A 20,139-nucleotide genomic window follows, 5' to 3' on the forward strand; every position below is an offset into this window, starting at 1 on the left:
AGAGGCCAGACGGAAACTCTCTCTCCTCCTTGCCACCCTCCCCAATTAATCTCCTTATTAGCCTTAATTCCCAACCCAGGCAGGCTGATCTCTGCCGTTCCACTTGTGGAGTTGCTCTAAATGCCACTAAATGAACCATTAAAAATGCAATTTAATTTGATTACACTGAGCAAACTGAAGGGAATAGTCTGCAAGGGGGAACAAAGGGGGTTGTGAATGCTCACTCCCCACACTGGCAGGCCCTTTGTTAATCAGCTATGCCCTCATTAGGTTTGTCTGACCTTTGACCTTTGATGACTAGCTAGCCACCCCCAAACCCAAACCCAAGTTTCGTGACAAGAACTTCACCTGCCCACTTCACCTTTGCTGCCTTTGACGGATGTTGCTTCATGGTGCTCTCAATAATAATAATAATAATAATTTATTATTTGTACCCCGCCCATCTGGCTGGGTTTCTCCAGCCACTCTGGGCGGCTTCCATAAAAACCAGAAATACACTAAAATATCACAGATTAAAAACTTCCCTGAACAGGGCTGCCTTCAGATGTCTTCTGAATGTCAGGTAGTTGTCCATCGCCTTGACATCCGATGGGAGGGCATTCCACAGGGCGGGCGCCACCACCGAGAAGGCCCTCTGCCTGGTTCCCTGCAACTTGGCCTCTCGCAGTGAGGGAACCGCCAGGAGGCCCTCGGAGCTGGACCTCAGTGTCCGGGCAATTGGGGGCCCATTGGCCAGAAGAGGTGGCCTGGGATGTGTGACTACAGGAAGGGCCACCAAGGACTCTGGCCCCTGAACCAGAAACAAGCTTACTTGTTTCATTCATTCATTCATTCATTCATTCATTCATTTGCTGTATCTTTATAGTCATATAGCCTAAATTCTCTGGGCTGCTCTCAAAAAATGATGGCTTTCAGCTGGGCCATCCAGGGATAAGCTGCTTGGACAGTCACGCTGTTCCTGCGGGGGTGTCTTTAGGGTTGGGCTCTGGGGCAGACGCCCAGGGCTGCGCTCAGCAGAATGAGCTTCCACAGACAGACGTCCATCTCACGGGGCGGAAGTGGCTCTCCGGGATTTCAGGCAGGATTCTCTCCCAGCCCCAACCTGGAGATGCTGGGAACTAAACCTGGGAACTTCTATTTATTTCTTACCCTTAACCGCCCCACAGAGATTGTTGCTTTAACAACCCCCTCCTCTGCCACCTGGTTGTTTGCTGCTTACGAATCCCACCATTGTGGCCTCCTTCCTTCTCTATACCCCAACTCAATTCCAAGTGTCAGAGCTGCCTTTTTAGGGTATTGTAAGACAGCCTCCAAAGAAACAATGGAAATCCCCAGAGCATTTGGCAGGCCGTGGGGAGCACTGTGGCGCTTATTCATTCTTTTATTTGCCTGCATCTGACCTGGATTTTTTCTGGGTCAAATGGTGTTAAGAACTGTCAGAACCTTCTGAAGTGCCCTTTCCAAGCTGTAACCTGGGTCAGCTGAGCCCAGATGACAGAGGGTTCTTCACCGGAAAGGGAGACCATGGTGCCTCTGGACTGCCCAGGGGTGCCTCTGTGACCCCCAGCCCCATGCACACCACCAGGGGGACAAAAGGACAAAAGTTTTTATGAAATTGTGTATACTGTACAGAAAGTTTCCAAAACAAAACACACCCAGTTAAAAACATAAGACCATATAAGACAGTGTAAGTTCTGATAAGACACACAAAGACAAGGAAGTAGTATTGTCAAAACTGTTCCTAAAACTGGATAAACGGGCTGAGTTCCTGTATAATATGATTATTGAGTCTGAGCTTGGGGCTCTCAACTATGTTAGTGGTTTAAGAATGTGAAACCAAGGAACTTTTAAAGTTCTTCCTAATCTTCTTAGCAGGGGACATAAGGTTGTGATCTAAAGCAGCAGGAACCCTTTCTCCAATATTTGATCTCCCTTCTTTTCCCAAGCTGAACAGCAAAATACTCCCCACATCTTTTTTAAAAAACAACAACACATTATTAATATTATTATTATTGGAATTCTCAATACAAGGAAAGAAGACCTAGACGGCAATAGGCCACCAAAAATTAGCAAACAAGTACAGCTAAACAATGTACAGCATATATAGAGAATGTAACAAAATAAATATTAAATAAAAGAATAAGGAGCTTGCATATATTTGTAATTATATCTATGCCAAACAAATCATTGCTATGTCAGTACCATCTCACAATGTATTGTTTGTGCGTAGATCTTTTGAAACGTAAGTTTGTGTGGCAAGTTTGCTGCAAGTTTGATCTTCAAATTATGTGATTTCATTTACAGTATTTTTAGCTTGTCCATCTGTTTCTTAATTGTTAATGTTTTACTTGATGTCTGTTTCCTGCGTACAGTTAATGTTATGCTTTGCATTTTGGAAAATGGATTGAATAAGATGGTTAAAGGGAAAAGGTGTGATCTTAGCCCCTTTGGCACAGGCCTCTTAAGTGTAGAAGAGGCCGACTCTGGCTCTGATCCTCTCTCCAGGGCTGGGGGCTGAGGGCATGGCAAGGTCTGTTTCCTTTCTGGGTCAGGAAACCCTATAAAGCACCGCAGAAAAGATGCTCCTTAAATCCAGGCAAGAACAGCCTTTGGCAGAGAGAGGGCTGGTCCTGTGATGTTTACTTCAGGAAGTGGAATATGGTTTTAGGATATAGGAGGGCCCACTCCTTAGCTAGAGGGATTAGAGGAGGAAGCAGGCCCTTTGTATTTTTAATAAGTGACTGACTAGGATGAAGTAGAAGAAAATCTTGGCTCTAGCCTCTTGCAACGTCGAGGGGGAAATAACTTCTTAATCCCTGCTTTGTCACATCACAAGTGAAGATGCGAGGTTCACAGGCGGGGCGGGGCGGGGCGGGGGCTTTCAGTTCCAGGCCTGCCAGCCTAATTCTCTTTGTTTCTGGGAAGTTTGGGTCCAACTTCTGATCTGCACCTGACTAGTTGTTCATGCTCACTTGATTGCTTCACAGCTTTCTTGAACCAGGCAGGGAGAAGACTTTTTACAGAGCAGTCCCTGTTTCTCCCACTCCAATGTGAATGGAAGCTATTGCCCCCTCCATGGGAAGGCAGCATCCCCGCGGGACCGGGGAGCGAGGCCAGGCTGCCCCACTGCAGACCAAGGGGGGTCTGGATTGTCCACCAGGCTATTCAACATCATCTTGTGTGAAGCCTCTTGCAGCAGATTCCAGGAGATCTGGAGAGAAGCGTCCTTGGTAGGCAGGTGACTCCCAGCTCCATCTCGCTGCTCCATCTCCGCCCCTCCCCCCACGTACCAGAGATACTTTTATTAAAAAATACATAAGAAATTAATCACAAACACTGATGTGATAGGATGATGTGATGTTCGAAAATGCATCATTATCCCATGCTATAATATCCCCAAAGCAAGGAGTCAGTAATAGTAGTAGTAGTAGTAATAATAATAATTTATTATTTATACACCGCCCATCTGGCTGGGCTTCCCCAGCCCCTCTGGGCGGCTTCCAAAAAAATATTAAAATACTGTAATACATCAAACATTAAAAGCTTCCCTAAACAGGGCTGCCTTCAGATGTCTTCTAAAAGTCTGGTAGTTGTTGTTCTCTTTGACATCTGGTGGGAGGGCATTCCACAGGGAGGGCGCCACTACCGAGAAGGCCCTCTGCCTGGTTCCCTGTAACTTGGCTTCTCACAGTGAGGGAACTGCCAGAAGGCCCTCGGAGCTGGACCTCAGTGTCCGGGTAGAACGATGGGGGAGGAGACGCTCCTTCAGGTATACTGGACCGAGGCCGTTTAGGGCTTTCAAGGTCAGCACCAACACTCTGAATTGTGCTCGGAAACGTACTGGGAGCCAATGTAGGTCTTATATGGTCTCGGTGGCCGCTCCCAGTCACCAGTCTAGCTGCCACATTCTGGATTAGTTGCAGTTTCCAGGTCACGTTCAAAGGGAGCCCCACGTAAAGTGCATTGCAGTAGTCTAAGCAGGAGTCCAGAGCATGCACCACTCTGGCGAGGCAGTCCGCAGGCAGATAGGGTCTCAGCCTACGTACCAGTATCAACCAGCAAATAAATGCATTCACCCCTGTGTGGCACAGGAGAGGCTCAGAGGGTCATGGGGGAGAGAGAGAGAGCGCTCCAGGATCATGCTGAATGTTTAGGGCACATCCGTGAGGGGTTGCAGGTGCAGGCTCAGATGTCCATTTCAGCAATGTGGTATGAATTCACATATCTAGTATAAGCTGCATAACACACCAGAGGGGAAATTAAAATACGTAAGGAGAATCATAAATATGCCACGAAAGAGATGCCTTGAGCAAATGTTCCAGTTTATGTGAAAGAGGACTTTTTAAAACCCTTGTTGTTGTAATTGGGTCTGGAGAGAAATGACAGTAGGTAAAACGACAATGCAGTGTAAACATTAGTGTGCTCTTAACAAAATACAGTAGTACCTCGGGTTAAGTACTTAATTCATTCCGGAGGTCCGTTCTTAACCTGAAACTGTTCTTAACCTGAAGCACCACTTCAGCTAATGGGGCCTCCTGCTGCCGCCGCGTCACCATAGCACAATTTCTGTTCTCATCCTGAAGCAAAGTTCTTAACCCGAGGTACTATTTCTGGGTTAGCGGAGTCTGTAACCTGAAGTGTATGTAACCCGAGGTACCACTGTATAACGGTATCATGCTCCTACTTTGGTGCTAAAGCAGAAGCACAAGAAAATAAAAACTGTGTGTAAGACAACTTGTGCTGACAGTGCTCATGCAGAAGGCCTGAGACCAGTGTGGGGTTGAGAAGAGATGTTCGGTGATTTGTGGAGATTGGAGGGACATTTGCAATGCAGCCTAAGTGGCCTGGGCAGATGCACGCCTTCCAGAGCACAATATACCATATTTTTCGCTCTATAAGATGCACCAGACCACAAGACGCACCTAGTTTTTGGAGGAGGAGAACAGGAAAAAAAATATTCTGAATCTCAGAAGCCAGAAGAGCAAGAGGGATCGCTGCGCAGTGAAATCAGCAATCCCTCTTGCTGTTCTGGTTTCTGGGATAGCTGCGCAGCCTGCATTCGCTCCATAAGACGCACACACATTTCCCCTTACTTTTTAGGAGGGAAAAAGTGAGTCTTATAGAGCAAAAAATACGGTATATTCTTTCCCTCCAATATTTCAAGATTTGCTACTTTACTGCTCCACTAACACTAAAAAACTTGGCTTAGATGGCAGATGTAAACAGGTTCTTCTTCACAGGTACTAGGACACACACCCTCTCTTCAGGTAAAATTGTTAAAAACATGAAATTCAGTATTTTCTGCCCGTCTGCTTGCCTTTCTTCCCGGCAGATAAGACTGAATATTCCAGCAAGCTATAGTCTCCACTGCCCCCTTTTCCGTTATGGTGGAAGGCCAGATTGCTTACACCAACACACAGAGTCTTTATCAGTTGCATGTATCAGCCTGGGTTTCTGGCTCTTCTACCCAGCACCATGGGCAAGTCTGTGCAGGACGTAAAAAGCTTCCAAAAACAAATACCATGTGCCCACACAATGCTCACTAACAGTAAGTCTGCACTGCAGCATATTTGGTACATGGAAACATTCAGTGTGCCGATGCTCTAGAGATGCAGCAGGCCAGAGGCATAGACATCTATACTGCTCTAGGCAACTCACTTTCACAGGGTTATCATTACATGAGCATGTGATTTCTCTGTTTTCAGTTCAAAGTGCCTTGTGTGTGGATTGGTTTTTTTGAATGGAATCAGTAGCTTTGAAAATGAGCCTGAAGGTCTGCAGCACAGGCCAGATAGCGATGGTCACTGCATCCACAGCTACAAGAGCATGGCGGCAAGGGAGCCAGTCTCTTTGTTCCACAGAAGAGCTCCTGCAAGGCCTTCCTCCTAAGGTCACTTCTCACGCAGCACACAAACACCAGCATCACACCCTTGGGTTCCCAGTGATGTCACCCCAGCTGCCAATGATAGGGTTATAGCACTCAATACTGCTCAGAAACAGGTTCCCATCGTACCCTGCTATGGCATAAAGCTGTCCCTCAGGACTGTTGCTCCCACATCACAGCGGGGGGTTGTCATGCTGGTCACAGTTGTCCACGAGTCTGTGCAAATGTTATACGCCTCCACAGAGGAGAGATGTGCTGTTCCATCAAACCCTCCAACCACATAGACATGATCATTCAGCAAGGCTATTCCAGCTCTTGAGTGTTTTGTGGCCATTGGAGTGACATTTGTCCAGTCTGCTCCATCTGAATCAGAAGAGGTGCTTGAGATGTTAGCCCAGGGCTTGGAGGCTCTGATGGGCTGGATGCAGGCTGGTAAACTGAGGCTGGTGTTTACACAGAGCTGACTGGTCTCAGCCAGAAGCTGGGCATTTTGTGCTTCCAGTCCCATGGTGTGGAACACTCTTCCAGCAAGGATCCAGCAGGCACCCTTGCTTTTCACTTCCAAGAGTCTCACCAAGACCTTTCTGTTCCAAGCCTTGGCAACTGTTCAGTTTTTACTTAATGATTATCTGTATTTTGATATTTTTAAATTTTTTTTTTTAATTGTGTTTTATGTTTTAACACCACCCCAATATTTTATGATACAGCTGTATAGAAATGCTTTTATGAATAACTGAGGGTTGTTGGAGTTCAAACATATTAGATTGGGATGTTTGGAAGGAAGTAAGCACCATCTGAGGTGCGGCGGGTGGTGACCAGGGAAGGGGCCTTCCCTGTATTGGCCCCCTGCTTGCGCCTCCCTAGCGAGGCTCACAGGGCGCCAATTTTGTAATGTTTCCAGCGCCAGACAAACACCTTTTTGCTGTCCTGGGCTTCTTAAAGTTTGAGTTTCATTGTAAACTGCTATTTCAGTTGCTGGTCTTACGGATTGTTTTTTGTGTTAGTTATCATTGATGTTCTTGTTGCTTTACTTTAAAAAAAATCGCCTGGAAACTGTCTGGTTGGAAGACAGTATATAAATGTTTTAAATAAATAGGCAAGTGGGTCTTCATCTCTCTCCTTTTCCAGTTTGCCTGAAACCATTCTCTTCTGTGTCTTTTCCAGAGAGGTCACCTCACCGGCCCATCTTACAAGCTGGGCTCCCAGCTAACAAGACCGTCTCCCTGGGTAGCAACGTTGAATTTGTTTGCAAAGTCTACAGTGACCCTCAGCCCCACATCCAGTGGTTGAAGCACATTGAGGTCAATGGGAGCAAGATTGGGCCAAATAACTTGCCTTATGTGCAGGTCTTGAAGGTAAAAGAAAACCCCACTGTCTCAAGTGATGGGTGACATTTTTGTTAACATGGGGCTTGTTTCCACTGCCTTGGGAGGGAGACATGTAAGGTGGCTACAAGCAAGGGACAAGACCGTTCTAAATTGATGCTGCAGGATAATCTATTTCCAATTGGTTGATCAGCCAGACTAAGTCAAGCCAGCTCAGTCTGGGTCCAAGTTCCCCATTGTGAGATTTCTACAGCAAAGCATGCAAAAGAAAAATAGCTGTGGGAGGGTACTGAATTTGGCCATTCCCAACCAAAGGAGTACGGCTGGGATGCCATAGCACAGCACAGCACCAGCTGACCTCCTTCAGACACAACGCCTAAGCATGCTTTAGCCCCAAGTGAAGAGGCCTAGCCTCCCTCCTGCAGTTCCCTCTTCCCCAACCATGTGGCCAGGAAGATTAACTTGAAAGCTTCTGCTTGTAGTTAACTCCAGGTTGTTGTTTCGCCTGAACCAGGATTTATGGTTTAGCTCTCACTGTGGTTTTAAAACAATACAACTTCAAATTTTGAGTTATGAAGCTATAATAGAGTTAAAACACTATCCCTGCTTCAGATGGAACAAGAAGCTGGCATTAACTAAAAGTGGGAGCAAAAGTCCTTCCTGAAGTTTTACAATCCCCCATAGGGAGGAGGATGTGAGTCTTATGTGGCGCTGTTTACTGTTACATGAAGTTAACATAAGGCTAGGGAAGAACTGGTGGCACACCAGTAACTTCTCCAAATATAAACAGAGCAGATATGGTTCTGCTGGTGCTGTGGAGGATGGGTTCAGAATTTAATTCATAGCCTTCAGCGAGTTTGTTTTTTTAAATTGCATACCGCCCTACACCCCCAGGTCTCAGGGCAGTTCACAGGATAAAATCACAATATAAAATCACAAAATACATAATCAAAATAAAAACAAGGACAACCCAATAACACATTTTAAAAGGGCATTGAATGTCAGTCAGCCAAAGGCCTGGTTAAAGAGGAGTGTTTTTGCCTGGCACCTGAAGGTGTACAATGAAGGCACCAGGCGAACTTTCCTGGGGAGAGCATCCCACAATATGTTGCCACAACTCACATTTGCCTCATGTGCTTGCTCTGCTATTTATAGCTGTGCAAAAACTCAAATCCCATGCCTTGGGCTTCTGACAGTGAGCAGAATCCAACCTGGTTGTGATGCTTAAACCTGATCATCAAGAGATATCTGTGCCTTTTAAACACTTTACAGTAGGTTTATTGAAGGAATGCTAAGCACCTTAAAGAGGAGAATTGGGTAGAAAAATGGGTGTTAGTGCATTGCTTTTGAAACCAATTTATCCCAGCAAACAGAACCAAAATGTGAGTGTTAAGACAGAGATTTTTATGCATGAATAAAACCTCATTTAAGCTACTTTGAATGCCACCAAAATGATATTATAAAATAGTTTAAAGTACTTTTAATTACAAGCTAGCGGTTAGTATGCCCAACAAAAGAGTATTGTGGCTTTCATGTTTGTTTACTTTTTATGATGTATCTAAAACATGTCTTATTCTATGACATAAATGGTATACTGGTTTTTTATATATGCTAAAAATTAATAAATAAAAAGGCTTGGTTTGGAGGGTTTTTTGAACTGTAAAGCAGTTAGCAAGTTCTCCAGGTTCTAGCATCTGATGAACTTGGCCCTGCCATACAGCTATTAAGTACTGCTGCTCCTTTAGATGTGAGAGGGGTGCAGTTTGTGCCCCCAGGAGATATCCTTGCAGCGAGAGGGGGCGGGGTGGGCAGAGAGCTTGAGTTCCCCCCACCTCTGGCTTGTGGGCACAGGGAGATGCCCACTTGATTGTTGCTGTTGATCATGGAGCGACGTGCCCGTCCGTTGGCCATTGAGTGACTCCTGTGTTGTTGGTCTTGTTCTAGAGCTCGGGAATTAATAGCTCCGATGCGGAGGTGCTGACCCTGTATAATGTGACAGAGGCTGAGAGTGGGGAGTATGTTTGTAAGGTTTCCAATTATATTGGTGAGGCTAACCAGTCTGCGTGGCTGACCGTCACCAGACCCATGGCTGAAGGTAAACGGGGAGAACGCCACTTTGGGGCTCTTGCTTGGATGGCCAGTCCTTCGTGGTGGGAAAACCAAACTCTTGTGGCTCTCCTGTTTCTTCTCTGTTTCTGGTGCAGTAAGCCATGGAAAAATCCTCAGAAGGGGCTGGTCAGTTTAGTTTCATGCCCTTCCCCATTCCTCATTTTAACAGATCATTCCCTTCTTTGAGCTTTCTTAACTTTCTATCTATATTAATTCAGCCAATATAAGAAAACATCCCCCAGATTATTTTGCTGAAACATCAAGCTAAACTTTATTCCATTGGTTTCTCTGTATTTTTCTTACAAAGGCTGCGGAGAAATGCTCTGATCGCCTGATAGGTAACCAGCTAATTACATTGATTTTAGTATTGTAAAAATCTAAATATAGGTGTGCTTTTGAGACAGCAAAATCAAAGCCACATAAAAATGCATGTCCATACCATTTAATTGTGCAGTCCTGCCAATTTTAAACTGGCTGTCACCAATTAATTGACCTACCAATTAAAGTCTGGAAACCTGAGTTTTTTGCATATCTGATTTTGGGTTCTTGGAGTACCCTTGCTCTCCCTGGCAAAATAAAAAATGTAATTTCTTTTTCATGACTGTGTACAGGAGCATGGCCTCTCCCCCTAGTGCTCTGCCACTTCTTGACCCAGACCTTGCTCCCTTTCCTTTTCTTGTCTTCCCATCTCCCTTCCACCATTATTCCTCTTCCCATCCCATGAAACTAAGCTGGTTCTTCCCCCCACCTAAGGTTAGTTTTTCCATGTGGCCCATCGCCAGCATGTCAGATGGGCAGGGAAATTCAGTTTGGTGAAGGGTTGTTGTTTTAACATTGCCTCTTTAGGTCAGCCTGGATCGGAGGTTGTCCTAAGGCTCTCTGTTGCAATACGTCTGCAGTGGTGTCTGTGTTCCTTAGGAGGTCTTGGGGGGCATGTTACCCCTTCCCTCTTCCTCCTCCTGCACCTTGGTTCCTAAAGGGGTCTTACGTTTGCTCGTCCTATTTTCCTTTTTTTTTTTCTTTCTCTCTCCCCCTTTGCTTCCATTTTTTCCCCTTTCTAGACGGCTGGTGTTAACACAACAGACAAAGAAATGGAAGTCCTTCACTTAAGGAATGTCTCCTTTGAGGATGCTGGGCAGTATACATGTTTGGCGGGTAATTCTATTGGGATCTCCCACCACTCTGCATGGTTGACGGTTCTGGAAGGTATATACTGGTTCTGTTCCTTTCTCTGCCTCCTTGCTGTCCTCTTCTATGCATGGAGATGAGCACGCTGTGGTCCGCAAGAGCCACCCCCAAGATGGCAGAGTCGTCCCACAAATTGGTTCCTTCCTAGAGGAAGGGTTGCTTAGCAACAATTGAGATATCCCTGGTGTGACAGTCAGTGAGCCATCTGCCCTGTTGTGGTCCCATTTTCCTTCTCTGCGGCATTGGGATGGTCCATCTCCACATCTGGTGGCTCTTGCTGACCAAGGCATGGTGAATTTCCAGTTTGGGCTTAACCAGAAGTGAGGTCCAGGTGTTCTGACAGAGCTGGTTCCATTCTCTTGGGCAAGATCAGTCTCTCCATGCACTTTGCTGCCTTCTCAGCAAGGAGTGCTAAAACAGAACCCCACCTGTGCCCAGTGGACCTATGTGGATGCATTGGGGGAGATCATAGACCACCCACATACTGCAGTTAGGGGTAGCAGAGCTAGGTGTTTTGGGATTCCAGGTTTCCAGTGTCGGATACAGGTCTCCATATATACAGCCTCCTCTTTGGACCTCACTCCCAGCCCAGATTTTCAATTTTAAAGTGGGGTCAAAAGGCAGCTATTGGACTGCAGTCAGTATAACTGGGTACTTGTGGATCCACCAGAGTAGGCTTATTTGATGGTGCTGAAAATTAGGGGTGCAGCTCCTCCTCTCACACACGTTTTCACGGAGCTTCTACTTACTCATTCCTGGGACTTGAGTGTGGTCTGGCAATTGATTTGTCTATGTTTTGGAAATGTTCAAAACTTTACAGTTGACACAGGAGTCTCACTATGATGATGCTCCAGTTGTAGAACCGAAGGCTTGTGCAACTAGCTGTCTTAGGGTAGCTTCCCCTTATATCCATACATCTATGCAAAGAAAACCGATGTAGCTCACGCAGGCAGACACCCCCACACTGATAGGTGGCTATTTTTCCTTCTGGTGACAGGAAGTCTGTAGAGGGGGCCTTCAAACCCATATTGCTTGTGGGTTACTGCAAAAAGGGGGATAAAATAAATCATGCACAAGCCTTGGAGAGCTTGGGTGAAGATGGCCCTTTTCTTAACTGGATTCATCTCTCTGTGAGGTGGCTGTGATAAAATGAGCACACTCTGGATTCCAGTCCCCCAAGAACTGAGACTAGGAAATGGGCTCCCCAATATGTGCTTGCTTTCCCATAAGATCCCGAATATGGCTTTGTTTTCTTGGTGGCCTTGCCTTGAAAGGGAATGGAATCTGACCTTTGCTTAATTTGAAGTCTCTGCTATTCTTCCTGCATTCTCTTTTGGATTCTACTTTGCATAAACTGCTGTTTTGTGGGCTCTTGTTCCACCCTGCCTGGTTGATGCAGGGCTCATTTTTCAGCCATCAAAAGCTGGCTGGCAAGAACTGGTAATGTTCAACTTCAGAAAGTTTTTGAGGTCATGTGCTATTTGTACACTTACAAGGAAAAAAACTTTCTGTGTTATCAGTCTTTTGTTTTCCTTGTCAAGCCTGTTTCCACTCAGAGCCCTGTGATCTGAACAGGGCAAGATGGCAGCCGTTTCCTCCCAACAACATGCTCTATCCATCTTCTCTCTGTTGCTTATTGTTTTTTCTAAGAGTGGGAGGACTAAAGTGAGGGAGGGAACATCCTTTTTTCATCTCTTTCTCTTCAAATTGCAGCTCCAATGCCCTCTCCAAAACAAGTTCAGAAAATGTTTCTGGCCGTGACACAGGCTTTGCACTTTCTCACTAAGAGTTCTCTCTTTGCAAACAAGCATTAAGCTGATGCTGATACAACTAGGAAGACCCCAGGTGAAAGTGCTTTGTACTTGACAGGCCTGCTGAGAACGTTTCTGGGCAAAACCTGCAAGAGATGGTTCAACAGAGCAAACAACAGAATCCGACACATTTGACTCATCTCCTGCAAGCATTACTCATGTAGTTCTGAAAGGTTTGGCAGGCAGCTGTGATGTGGTCCTCAACACTCCTTGGCTTTTACAAAGAAATAGGTTGGGAAATCACAAACAGAGTTCAGCAACACACACACACAAGCACTCATTTTGCATGTGTTCTGTTTACTCCCACTTGCCACTCCATGAAATTTCTTATTTGGAGCACACCTGTAGCCCCAGAATTCTCTGGCCTCCGTTAACATGCAAGCCAGCCTTTGCCACCCAGGTATCCTCCAGAAACTTTGGGCTTCTGCTCCCACCAGTCGTGTTGCTTGAGGCAGATGGAAACTATCCTCCAAAACATCTGGAGGGGACCCAGTTGGCAAAGACTAGAAGAAGTAGATACACCCATGAGAGCCCCTTCTTTGCTGCTTCCAGTTTCCTCGGCCTTTCTCTTGAGGAGGAGTATAAAGACCATTTTTATTCTCCCAATTATATTCACCCAATTGGATGAGGTTGGGGAATCTTTTTCAGCCCAAGGGTCACATTCTTTCTGGGCCACATTCTAGTGTGGAGGCAGAGTTGAAGACAAAAATAAGCAGAACAGTGAATTTAGCATTTACATTTGTAAATGCAAAAGGCCTTGCCAATGGTGTCCAATGGAAGGCAGAGCAAGATGTTTGGCACCAGCTTGGCTGCAGGAATTGCCAGAAAGTAGCGTACAAGGCGCCATCCAACGGTTGTCTTAAGGACTCCACTCTGAATTTGTGTACGGTTTACTCCTGAGCCTTTTCTTCTCCTGAAGATATTCTGCAAGGCACTGGAGGCTTAGGATATCAGAGTGTTCCTTCTTCCCAGGTTGATAAGCCATCTGCCAGTCACTTCCCTTTATAGCATGGGCAGAAACCGCCACTCTTGGTCTCATCTGCTCAATCTGCCAGTGCCTGTCTTTGCATGCAGGGGAAGACCCTGACTCCCCGAGGGTTTGAGACCCATTGAGCATCCTCACTTGGTTTGACCAGTCAGTTGCAGCTGTTCTCGGATTGTGGCCGCTGTTGCATGCTGACAGCTTCTAGGAGCAGGGTGGGGATCAATGGTAAGACAAACTACCCCAGAAGGAGCATGGCATGTCTCTCACTGGAGGTACTACCCCTCCCCTAACACCCCATACACCCACTGAAATGAATGAACCTAAGTAATTTCCATTAAGTTCAGTGGGTCTACACTTATTAGGACTAGCTACTCAGCTCTGCAGCTGGAAAAAATAACCCAAAGCAGCTTACAGTGCTCAGTAATAAGTCCGTCCATTCTCCCAGACTTGCAGTCTAAAAGACACAAAACAAAAGGAAAAATGGATTGACGAAGACAAGGCAAAAAGCAAGCTCAGGCACTGATTATTAGATGCAGGGTTCTTTTGCTGTTCTTTCTGGGAGGGAGTGACAAGGCAAACTCCCTGCAGCTGCTTCCTCTCTGGCTGCTTGGTCTCAGGTGGCCTTAAAAAGGATAATCTTTAATACATAAGGAGATTATTTTCATAGAGTACCTTCATCATGTTTAGTTCTAAACAATGAAGTCAATGCTTGTCTGCAGGAAGTGCTAGGAATCTACTAGGGATGCTGAATTCCATGTGGTCCATGCTGGATTCTGTCCCATAAGAGACTGGGATCCTAGAGAAGCGAACTCACGAAGGCGCTTTGGTTTGGGATCCCCCTTTTGCCTAGAGTTTGTCTATTTTTAGAAGCCAGGGTGGGGGCTGCAGAAGTGGCTGCTTGCAAAAAGGCACTGGCATGCCCTTCTTCCTGCTTCAGCTCGCACATCCATTTCTCTTCTGCATTATTTGGGGGGCACATCTGGCTGCCACAAGAAGTGAGGGCAGACAACACCTGGCACCTTTAGAAGTTAAGTAAAGCTGCTTTTTCTCTCCACTTTTCTCTATCTCCTTGACCCCCGTAGTGGTGGTTTTTTATGGTGGTGTTTTTAGTTGCTGCTGAATGAGTGCCTAGTGTGCTGATTCTTTCTTTGCACCAATCCAGCTATTGAAGACAAGCCAGCTATGATGGCCTCCTCTCTGTACCTGGAGATCATCATTTACTGCACAGGGGGCTTCCTCATCTCCTGCATGATTGTGACCGTCATCATATACAAGATGAAGAGCACCACAAAGAAGTCGGACTTCAACAGCCAGCTGGCTGTGCATAAGCTGGCCAAGAGCATCCCCCTGCGCAGACAGGTAACAGAAAGTAGATGGGGGGTTTGATTGTCTCCTACCCCCCTTCCCGCAAGAGCCTTGCCTCCATGCTGAGCAAAGCTCGCTAGGTCTAATTCAGGGGTTGACAACCTGTGGCCCTCCAGGTGTGGCTTGATTCCAACTCACATCAGCACCAGCAAACATGGCCATTGGTTTGGTAGCCCAGCAACATCTGGAAAGCACCAGGTTGGCTATTCCTGATGTGGATGAACTCCCTAGGGCAGTGTTGGGGAACACGACTACAACCCCCATCAACCCAGACCCGTTGGCCATGCTGCTTGGGAGTCTAATGAGAATTGGAGTCCAGTCACATTGGAAGGGGGCTGTAGAGTCCCCACCGTTGTCCTCAGGGGAAACAGAGAAGCAGGTGATGCCTGTGACACAACTGCTTGCCTAGTATGGTCAGCATAGATCAGAGCTGGGCATGCTGTGGCTTAAGGCACTCCAGATGAGGTCAAAGGAGGCCTGCAAAACTTGTGACCCACCAAGAGGAATTCTCTGTTGCTACAGCCCACCAGGGCCCAGATTTAAATCTCTGTTTTGCTGCCCATTAGAAACTGCAACATTAAAATGGTTGTCAAGCAGTAGACTGGTAGGCTGTGTTAAGTTTGGTGGGTTACAAATGTCCAAACTAATAGCAGAGAGTTCTGCTATCTGTTCTGGCTCCTAGGAGGCTCAACTGCAGTTCCTGGGGGCCAGAAAGACAAGAACAATGTGCAAATGACATACCCTGGCCTCTTTCCAAGTCCTTCTCCCAGCCACAATGTGGGAGCAAGGTAGCTCATCAGCAGAACCAAGGAGTGGAGGAGGAGGCCATGGCTGCTGGAAAGAGAGGTGTGGGGAAACCCATTCTCCCTTGAGGCACCCAGAACTACTTGTGTGCTGGCCCCTTTCTGCAGCAGAACCTGCTGTGGTCTGAATTACGCAGGTTGATCCATGAGATGTGGTATGTAGGCTACCCTGCATCTAAACAGTGTTAGAGTATCTGGTCTTCTGGTGACTTCCTCATTCTTCGTTTGCCATGTGTCTGGGCCAGAAGGCCCAACCGCGCTGGTTGTGAGAAAGAGAGGTCACAAGTGAGGCAAGTGCAGTAGCAACCAAGATCTTCTTCTTTGAGGCAGGAGCAGAGAAAAGAAGGCATAGTCATAATTGTTACTATAGTAATTTACATCACACTTTTAATTAACTGCATGCAGCTGTTGCAATCCTGACCTCATCATGTAACAAAAGTAAAAACAAACCTAGGTTCTCTGCCATGGAAAACGGAATCCTGTAGCCAGTATAATGTAATGCAAATTAAACAGATATGCATATACCCCTCCCCCAGCCATTGAAACCATAATGCCTAGCAGCTTGTTTTGAAAAGTTAGCTCAAAAATTTCTGGATGCTGAATACAAAATTCAGCATTTCCACAGTGCAGATTACAAAATGCAGGGGAGCCCTGATGACTGGGCTCTCTGAATTTTGACATGGCCGTAGGAGGATGACAGGGACTGGGTAGGGCTGTGAGGTAATATTCCCACACTATTCTGCTTTGGTCAGACTCCACCTGGAGTCCTGTGTCCAGTTCTAGGCACCACAGTTTATGGAGGATATTGACAAGCTGGAAGGTGTGCAGAGGAGGACAACCAAGAGGCTCAAGGGTCTGGAAACCAAGCCTGATGAGGAATAGTTGAGGGAGCTGATTATGTTTAGCTGGCAAAAGAGGACACTGGGAGGTGACAGGATAGCCATCTTCAAATCTCTAAAGGGCTGTCACATGGAACCAAGAAGTTACAAGAAAGGAGATTCCAACTAAACACTCCGACAGTAAGAGCAGTTTGACAGTGGAACAGACTCCCTCAGGAGGTGGTGGACTCTCCTTCCTTGGAGGTTTTTAAGCAGAGGTTGGATGGCTTTCAGTCATATATATTCAGATTCCAGCATTGCAGGTGGCTGGACTAGGTGACCCTTGGAGTCCCTTCCAACTCTGTATTCTATGATTTTGTGGTACTTTTGCAAGCCCTGAGTGAGCAAAGTTTCTTTACAGCAGCAAGGACCCAGGTCCCAGGACAGATAAATATAGTCTCCTTGGAGGTGAGCAACTCTTCTCCCTGCCAGAGCTGAACTCATGGGGTCTTTTTGCCGAAGGTAACTTCCACTCTTCCCACTGCAGGTATCAGCTGATTCAAGCTCTTCCATGAACTCTGGTGTGATGCTTGTGCGCCCCTCACGGCTTTCCTCCAGTGGGATCCCAATGCTGGCAGGTGTCTCTGAATACGAGCTGCCAGAAGACCCCCGTTGGGAGCTTCCCAGAGACAGGTGACAAACTCTACTCTTTCTCAGCCAAGCAGGGATGTCTGACACCTTTTCTACTCTGTGCCCTCAGATACTGGTGGGGAAGAAGTTATTGTGTTTGTTGGCTTGGGGTCCGTTCTCTTTTTTCATTGGGGGGTCCGTTCTCTTTTTTCAGTTGGAAAAGGCCAGTGCTCATGACTTGGTGTTTTGGTCCTCTGGGGAGAGGTGAGCAGGAAACCCATTTCCCCTGCACAAAGGAGATTTCTGCAAACTTTCCAGAAATTTCAGAAGCAGAGCAAGAAAAGCTCTAGTAATGTTGTATGATACTATGAAAGTGGTAGCATCTCTCACCATTGTTGGAGACAGAATATTATTCCACAGAAAGTGTAGCAGATTCCCATTTATCTATTGATAACAAAGTACTTTGGAGCCAGGATGAGGCTCACCCACAATTCCAAGCAGGGGTGGGAAACCTCCCTGGCCCTCAAGTCACTCCAGGCCATGCTACTTCAGCCACAACCTGCCTCCCCAGACCCTCCCCAGCCCTACTTCTTACCCCCATTTCTGCTTTTTCCTGGCTCCAATGTGCCTTTGAACTCTGACCATGCCTCTTGGTTCCTGGCTGGAGGATAGAGAGGGTTGTGCGAGGGTGTCTTGAAACTAGCCTGCTCTACAGAGGCAACATGCACATTTCTTGCTTTGCCGACTTTTCCTCTGACCCTGAGAAAACTGCCCAGATGAGAAGGTGGTCCTCAGTCTGAAAAAGGTTTCCCATCCCTGATTTAAAGGGACAGGAGGCCGAATAATGTATCTCTTAAAGTCTCATCTGGTTTGGCCCTTCTTTTGATGTGATATACAGTGGTACCTCGGGTTACAGACGCTTCAGGTTACAGACTCCACTAACCCAGAAATAGTACCTCGGGTTAAGAACTTTGCTTTAGGATGAGAACAGAAATCGGGCTCCGGTGGCAGCAGGAGGCCCCATTAGCTAAAGTGGTGCCTCAGGTTAAGAACAGTTTCAGGTTAAGAACGGACCTCCAGAACGAATTAAGTACTTAACCCGAGGTACCACTGTAGATGGAAGGGCAACTAGCAAGATCATGTGCTGCTAATGTAATTCGAAATCACTTTACAACTGGTTCGAATGAGCAGGTGTGTCTCACCAGGGATATGATTAACCTCCTGTTTTGGCTGCTGCCTGCCTAGGACTGTAAAAACAAACAGGCTGACTTTAGCATGTAAAACAAAAACAAAAAACTCTACACACAGAAAAACAGTATATCAGAGAAAACACTAGGCTGAAACCTTCCCCCTGGCATGATAGTTTTGGGTGTGCATGGTAGGTTGTTGTTTTTGGAAGGGAGCATTCAGGCATGTATCCCTTCCCTGTAGCCTAAAGTGGTGAAGTCCTGCAAAAGTTTTACCAGTTAACTGCTGATTTGTATTAACAAGCTCTTATAAACAATTGCTTAACTTGTGCTTAAGGAAGGTGGAATTACTAAGTTATTCTTTCCCCATTTTAAGTGGAGTCAGTACCTGAACTGTTCAATTCTGAACTTTCATTGTAGTCCAGGGATGGGGAATATGTGACCTGACAGACATTGGACTCCCAAGTCCGTCAACTCCAGCCAGCATGGCCAGCGGTCAGGGATGACGAGGCCACAAGTCCCCCATCCCATCTTACAACCACGGGTTTTCCAGAAAACTGGAAAACTGCAATATCTTGCCACTCTTCAACATTTTCATTATCAGAACGCAAAAATACCACTTACAGCTGCGTCTGAAGGGTAAAATTCCATCCCAACCACAAATTATTACAGTGGTACCTCGATTTACAAATGCCTCAGGTTACAAATGCTTCAGGTTACAAACTCCATTAACCTGGAAGAGTTACCTCGAGTTGAGAACTTTGCCCCAGGATGAGAACGGAAATCATGTGCTGGCGGCACAGTGGCAGCAAGAGGCCCCCTTAGTGAAAGTACACCTCTAGTTAAGAAAAGTTTCAGGTTAAGAACGGACCTCTGGAGCGAATTAAGTTCGTAACCAGAGGTGCCACTGTAGGTCCAGATTGTCAAAGCCAGAACCATCTACAAGAAGAAAGAAATTTCTGTTGGGTGTTGAGCCAAGGGCAAGTGAGGACTTGGAGCTGTGCATTTGAGCTGAAGAGGGCCAGCCTCCCTGCCATCACCTCCTTTCTCTTGCTCTCCTCTAGGCTGATTCTGGGCAAACCTTTGGGGGAAGGCTGCTTTGGGCAGGTGGTGCTTGCTGAGGCCATCGGGCTAGACAAAGACAAGCCAAACCGAGTGACCAAAGTGGCAGTGAAGATGCTAAAATGTAAGTAATGGCTTTCCTGTAGCTTCTCTTCAGGCAGCTCCATGTTTCCTTCCAAAAGACCTGCATGTGTCCTTTGTTCCAAGGGCCTCTTGAAGAACAACAGCTGACTTTCTGCCATTGAGGGGCTTAAGTCTGTGTTTTTAACTTTTGGAAATATTTTCATCTGTTCACATTTGTTATGTTCATCCATTGATGATTGCAATATCAGGTGACTGGCGTGTCCCAAAATGGGTTTCATAGCTTGTACCAAAAAGGGCAGTGAATGATCCCATCCCTTCCTTAAGAGCAGGGATGGGGGGAACTTAGACCCAGGGGCCAAATGGAGTCCTCCAGGGCACACCTCTCAACTGCCCCACTTTGCTGCCTCCTCCTTAAGTGCTTTTGTTTGCCTGGAATGTGTCCAGACAAACCACGAGCAAACTCATGACTTGTCTGGAACAAGGCAGACTATAAGCCTAGGTCCAGACCACATGCTAAGCCAAACCATACCTTAGCTCACTGCAGGGTCTGAGGAGGAGCAAAGTAGTTTTGATTTCCTCCCTGAGCACCTGCCTGCTTCTGCCAAGCCATGGTTTTGCTTTGTGTTACATATGAACAGGATAACGGCAAGACTCTCCAGTTCAGTTGAAAGAAAATGCATTCACATAGGCAATCCTGTGTCCAAAAAGGTATCCAAACAAGACTGATGATTAAGTTCTACACCTATATTAATTAAACAGTTAAATCAAGATGGATAGAATATTTTTGCCATTGAGGCCAGCTTAATGATGTTTATTTGTTCCCTTCAGAATAAGTAAATAAAAAGTTTTTTTAAATGAGAGAGAGAAAAGAAAGAAAATGCATTAAAA

At 46.2% G+C, this 20,139-nt stretch overlaps 1 protein-coding gene across 7 annotated transcripts in view; it reads left to right on the top strand.

The window, feature by feature from the left end:
- Positions 1-20,139, top strand: part of FGFR1 (fibroblast growth factor receptor 1) — a 112,136-nt gene that overhangs the window by 74,884 nt on the left and 17,113 nt on the right. For 3 of the 7 annotated variants that reach the window (XM_081843880.1, XM_081843884.1, XM_081843885.1), the window contains 5 exons: positions 7,049-7,239; positions 9,154-9,304; positions 14,465-14,667; positions 16,836-16,981; positions 19,170-19,291. In XM_081843880.1, the coding sequence (XP_081700006.1) occupies positions 7,049-7,239; positions 9,154-9,304; positions 14,465-14,667; positions 16,836-16,981; positions 19,170-19,291 (813 nt within the window). Of the gene's footprint in view, positions 1-7,048; positions 7,240-9,153; positions 9,305-10,379; positions 10,525-14,464; positions 14,668-16,835; positions 16,982-19,169; positions 19,292-20,139 lie in introns of all 7 variants that reach the window. The other 4 variants (XM_081843883.1, XM_081843886.1, XM_081843882.1 and 1 more) reach the window with 3 other exon arrangements.

This window comes from Podarcis erhardii, assembly GCF_964252035.2.
Source record: "Podarcis erhardii genome assembly, chromosome: 16".
Classification (NCBI taxonomy): domain Eukaryota; kingdom Metazoa; phylum Chordata; class Lepidosauria; order Squamata; family Lacertidae; genus Podarcis; species Podarcis erhardii.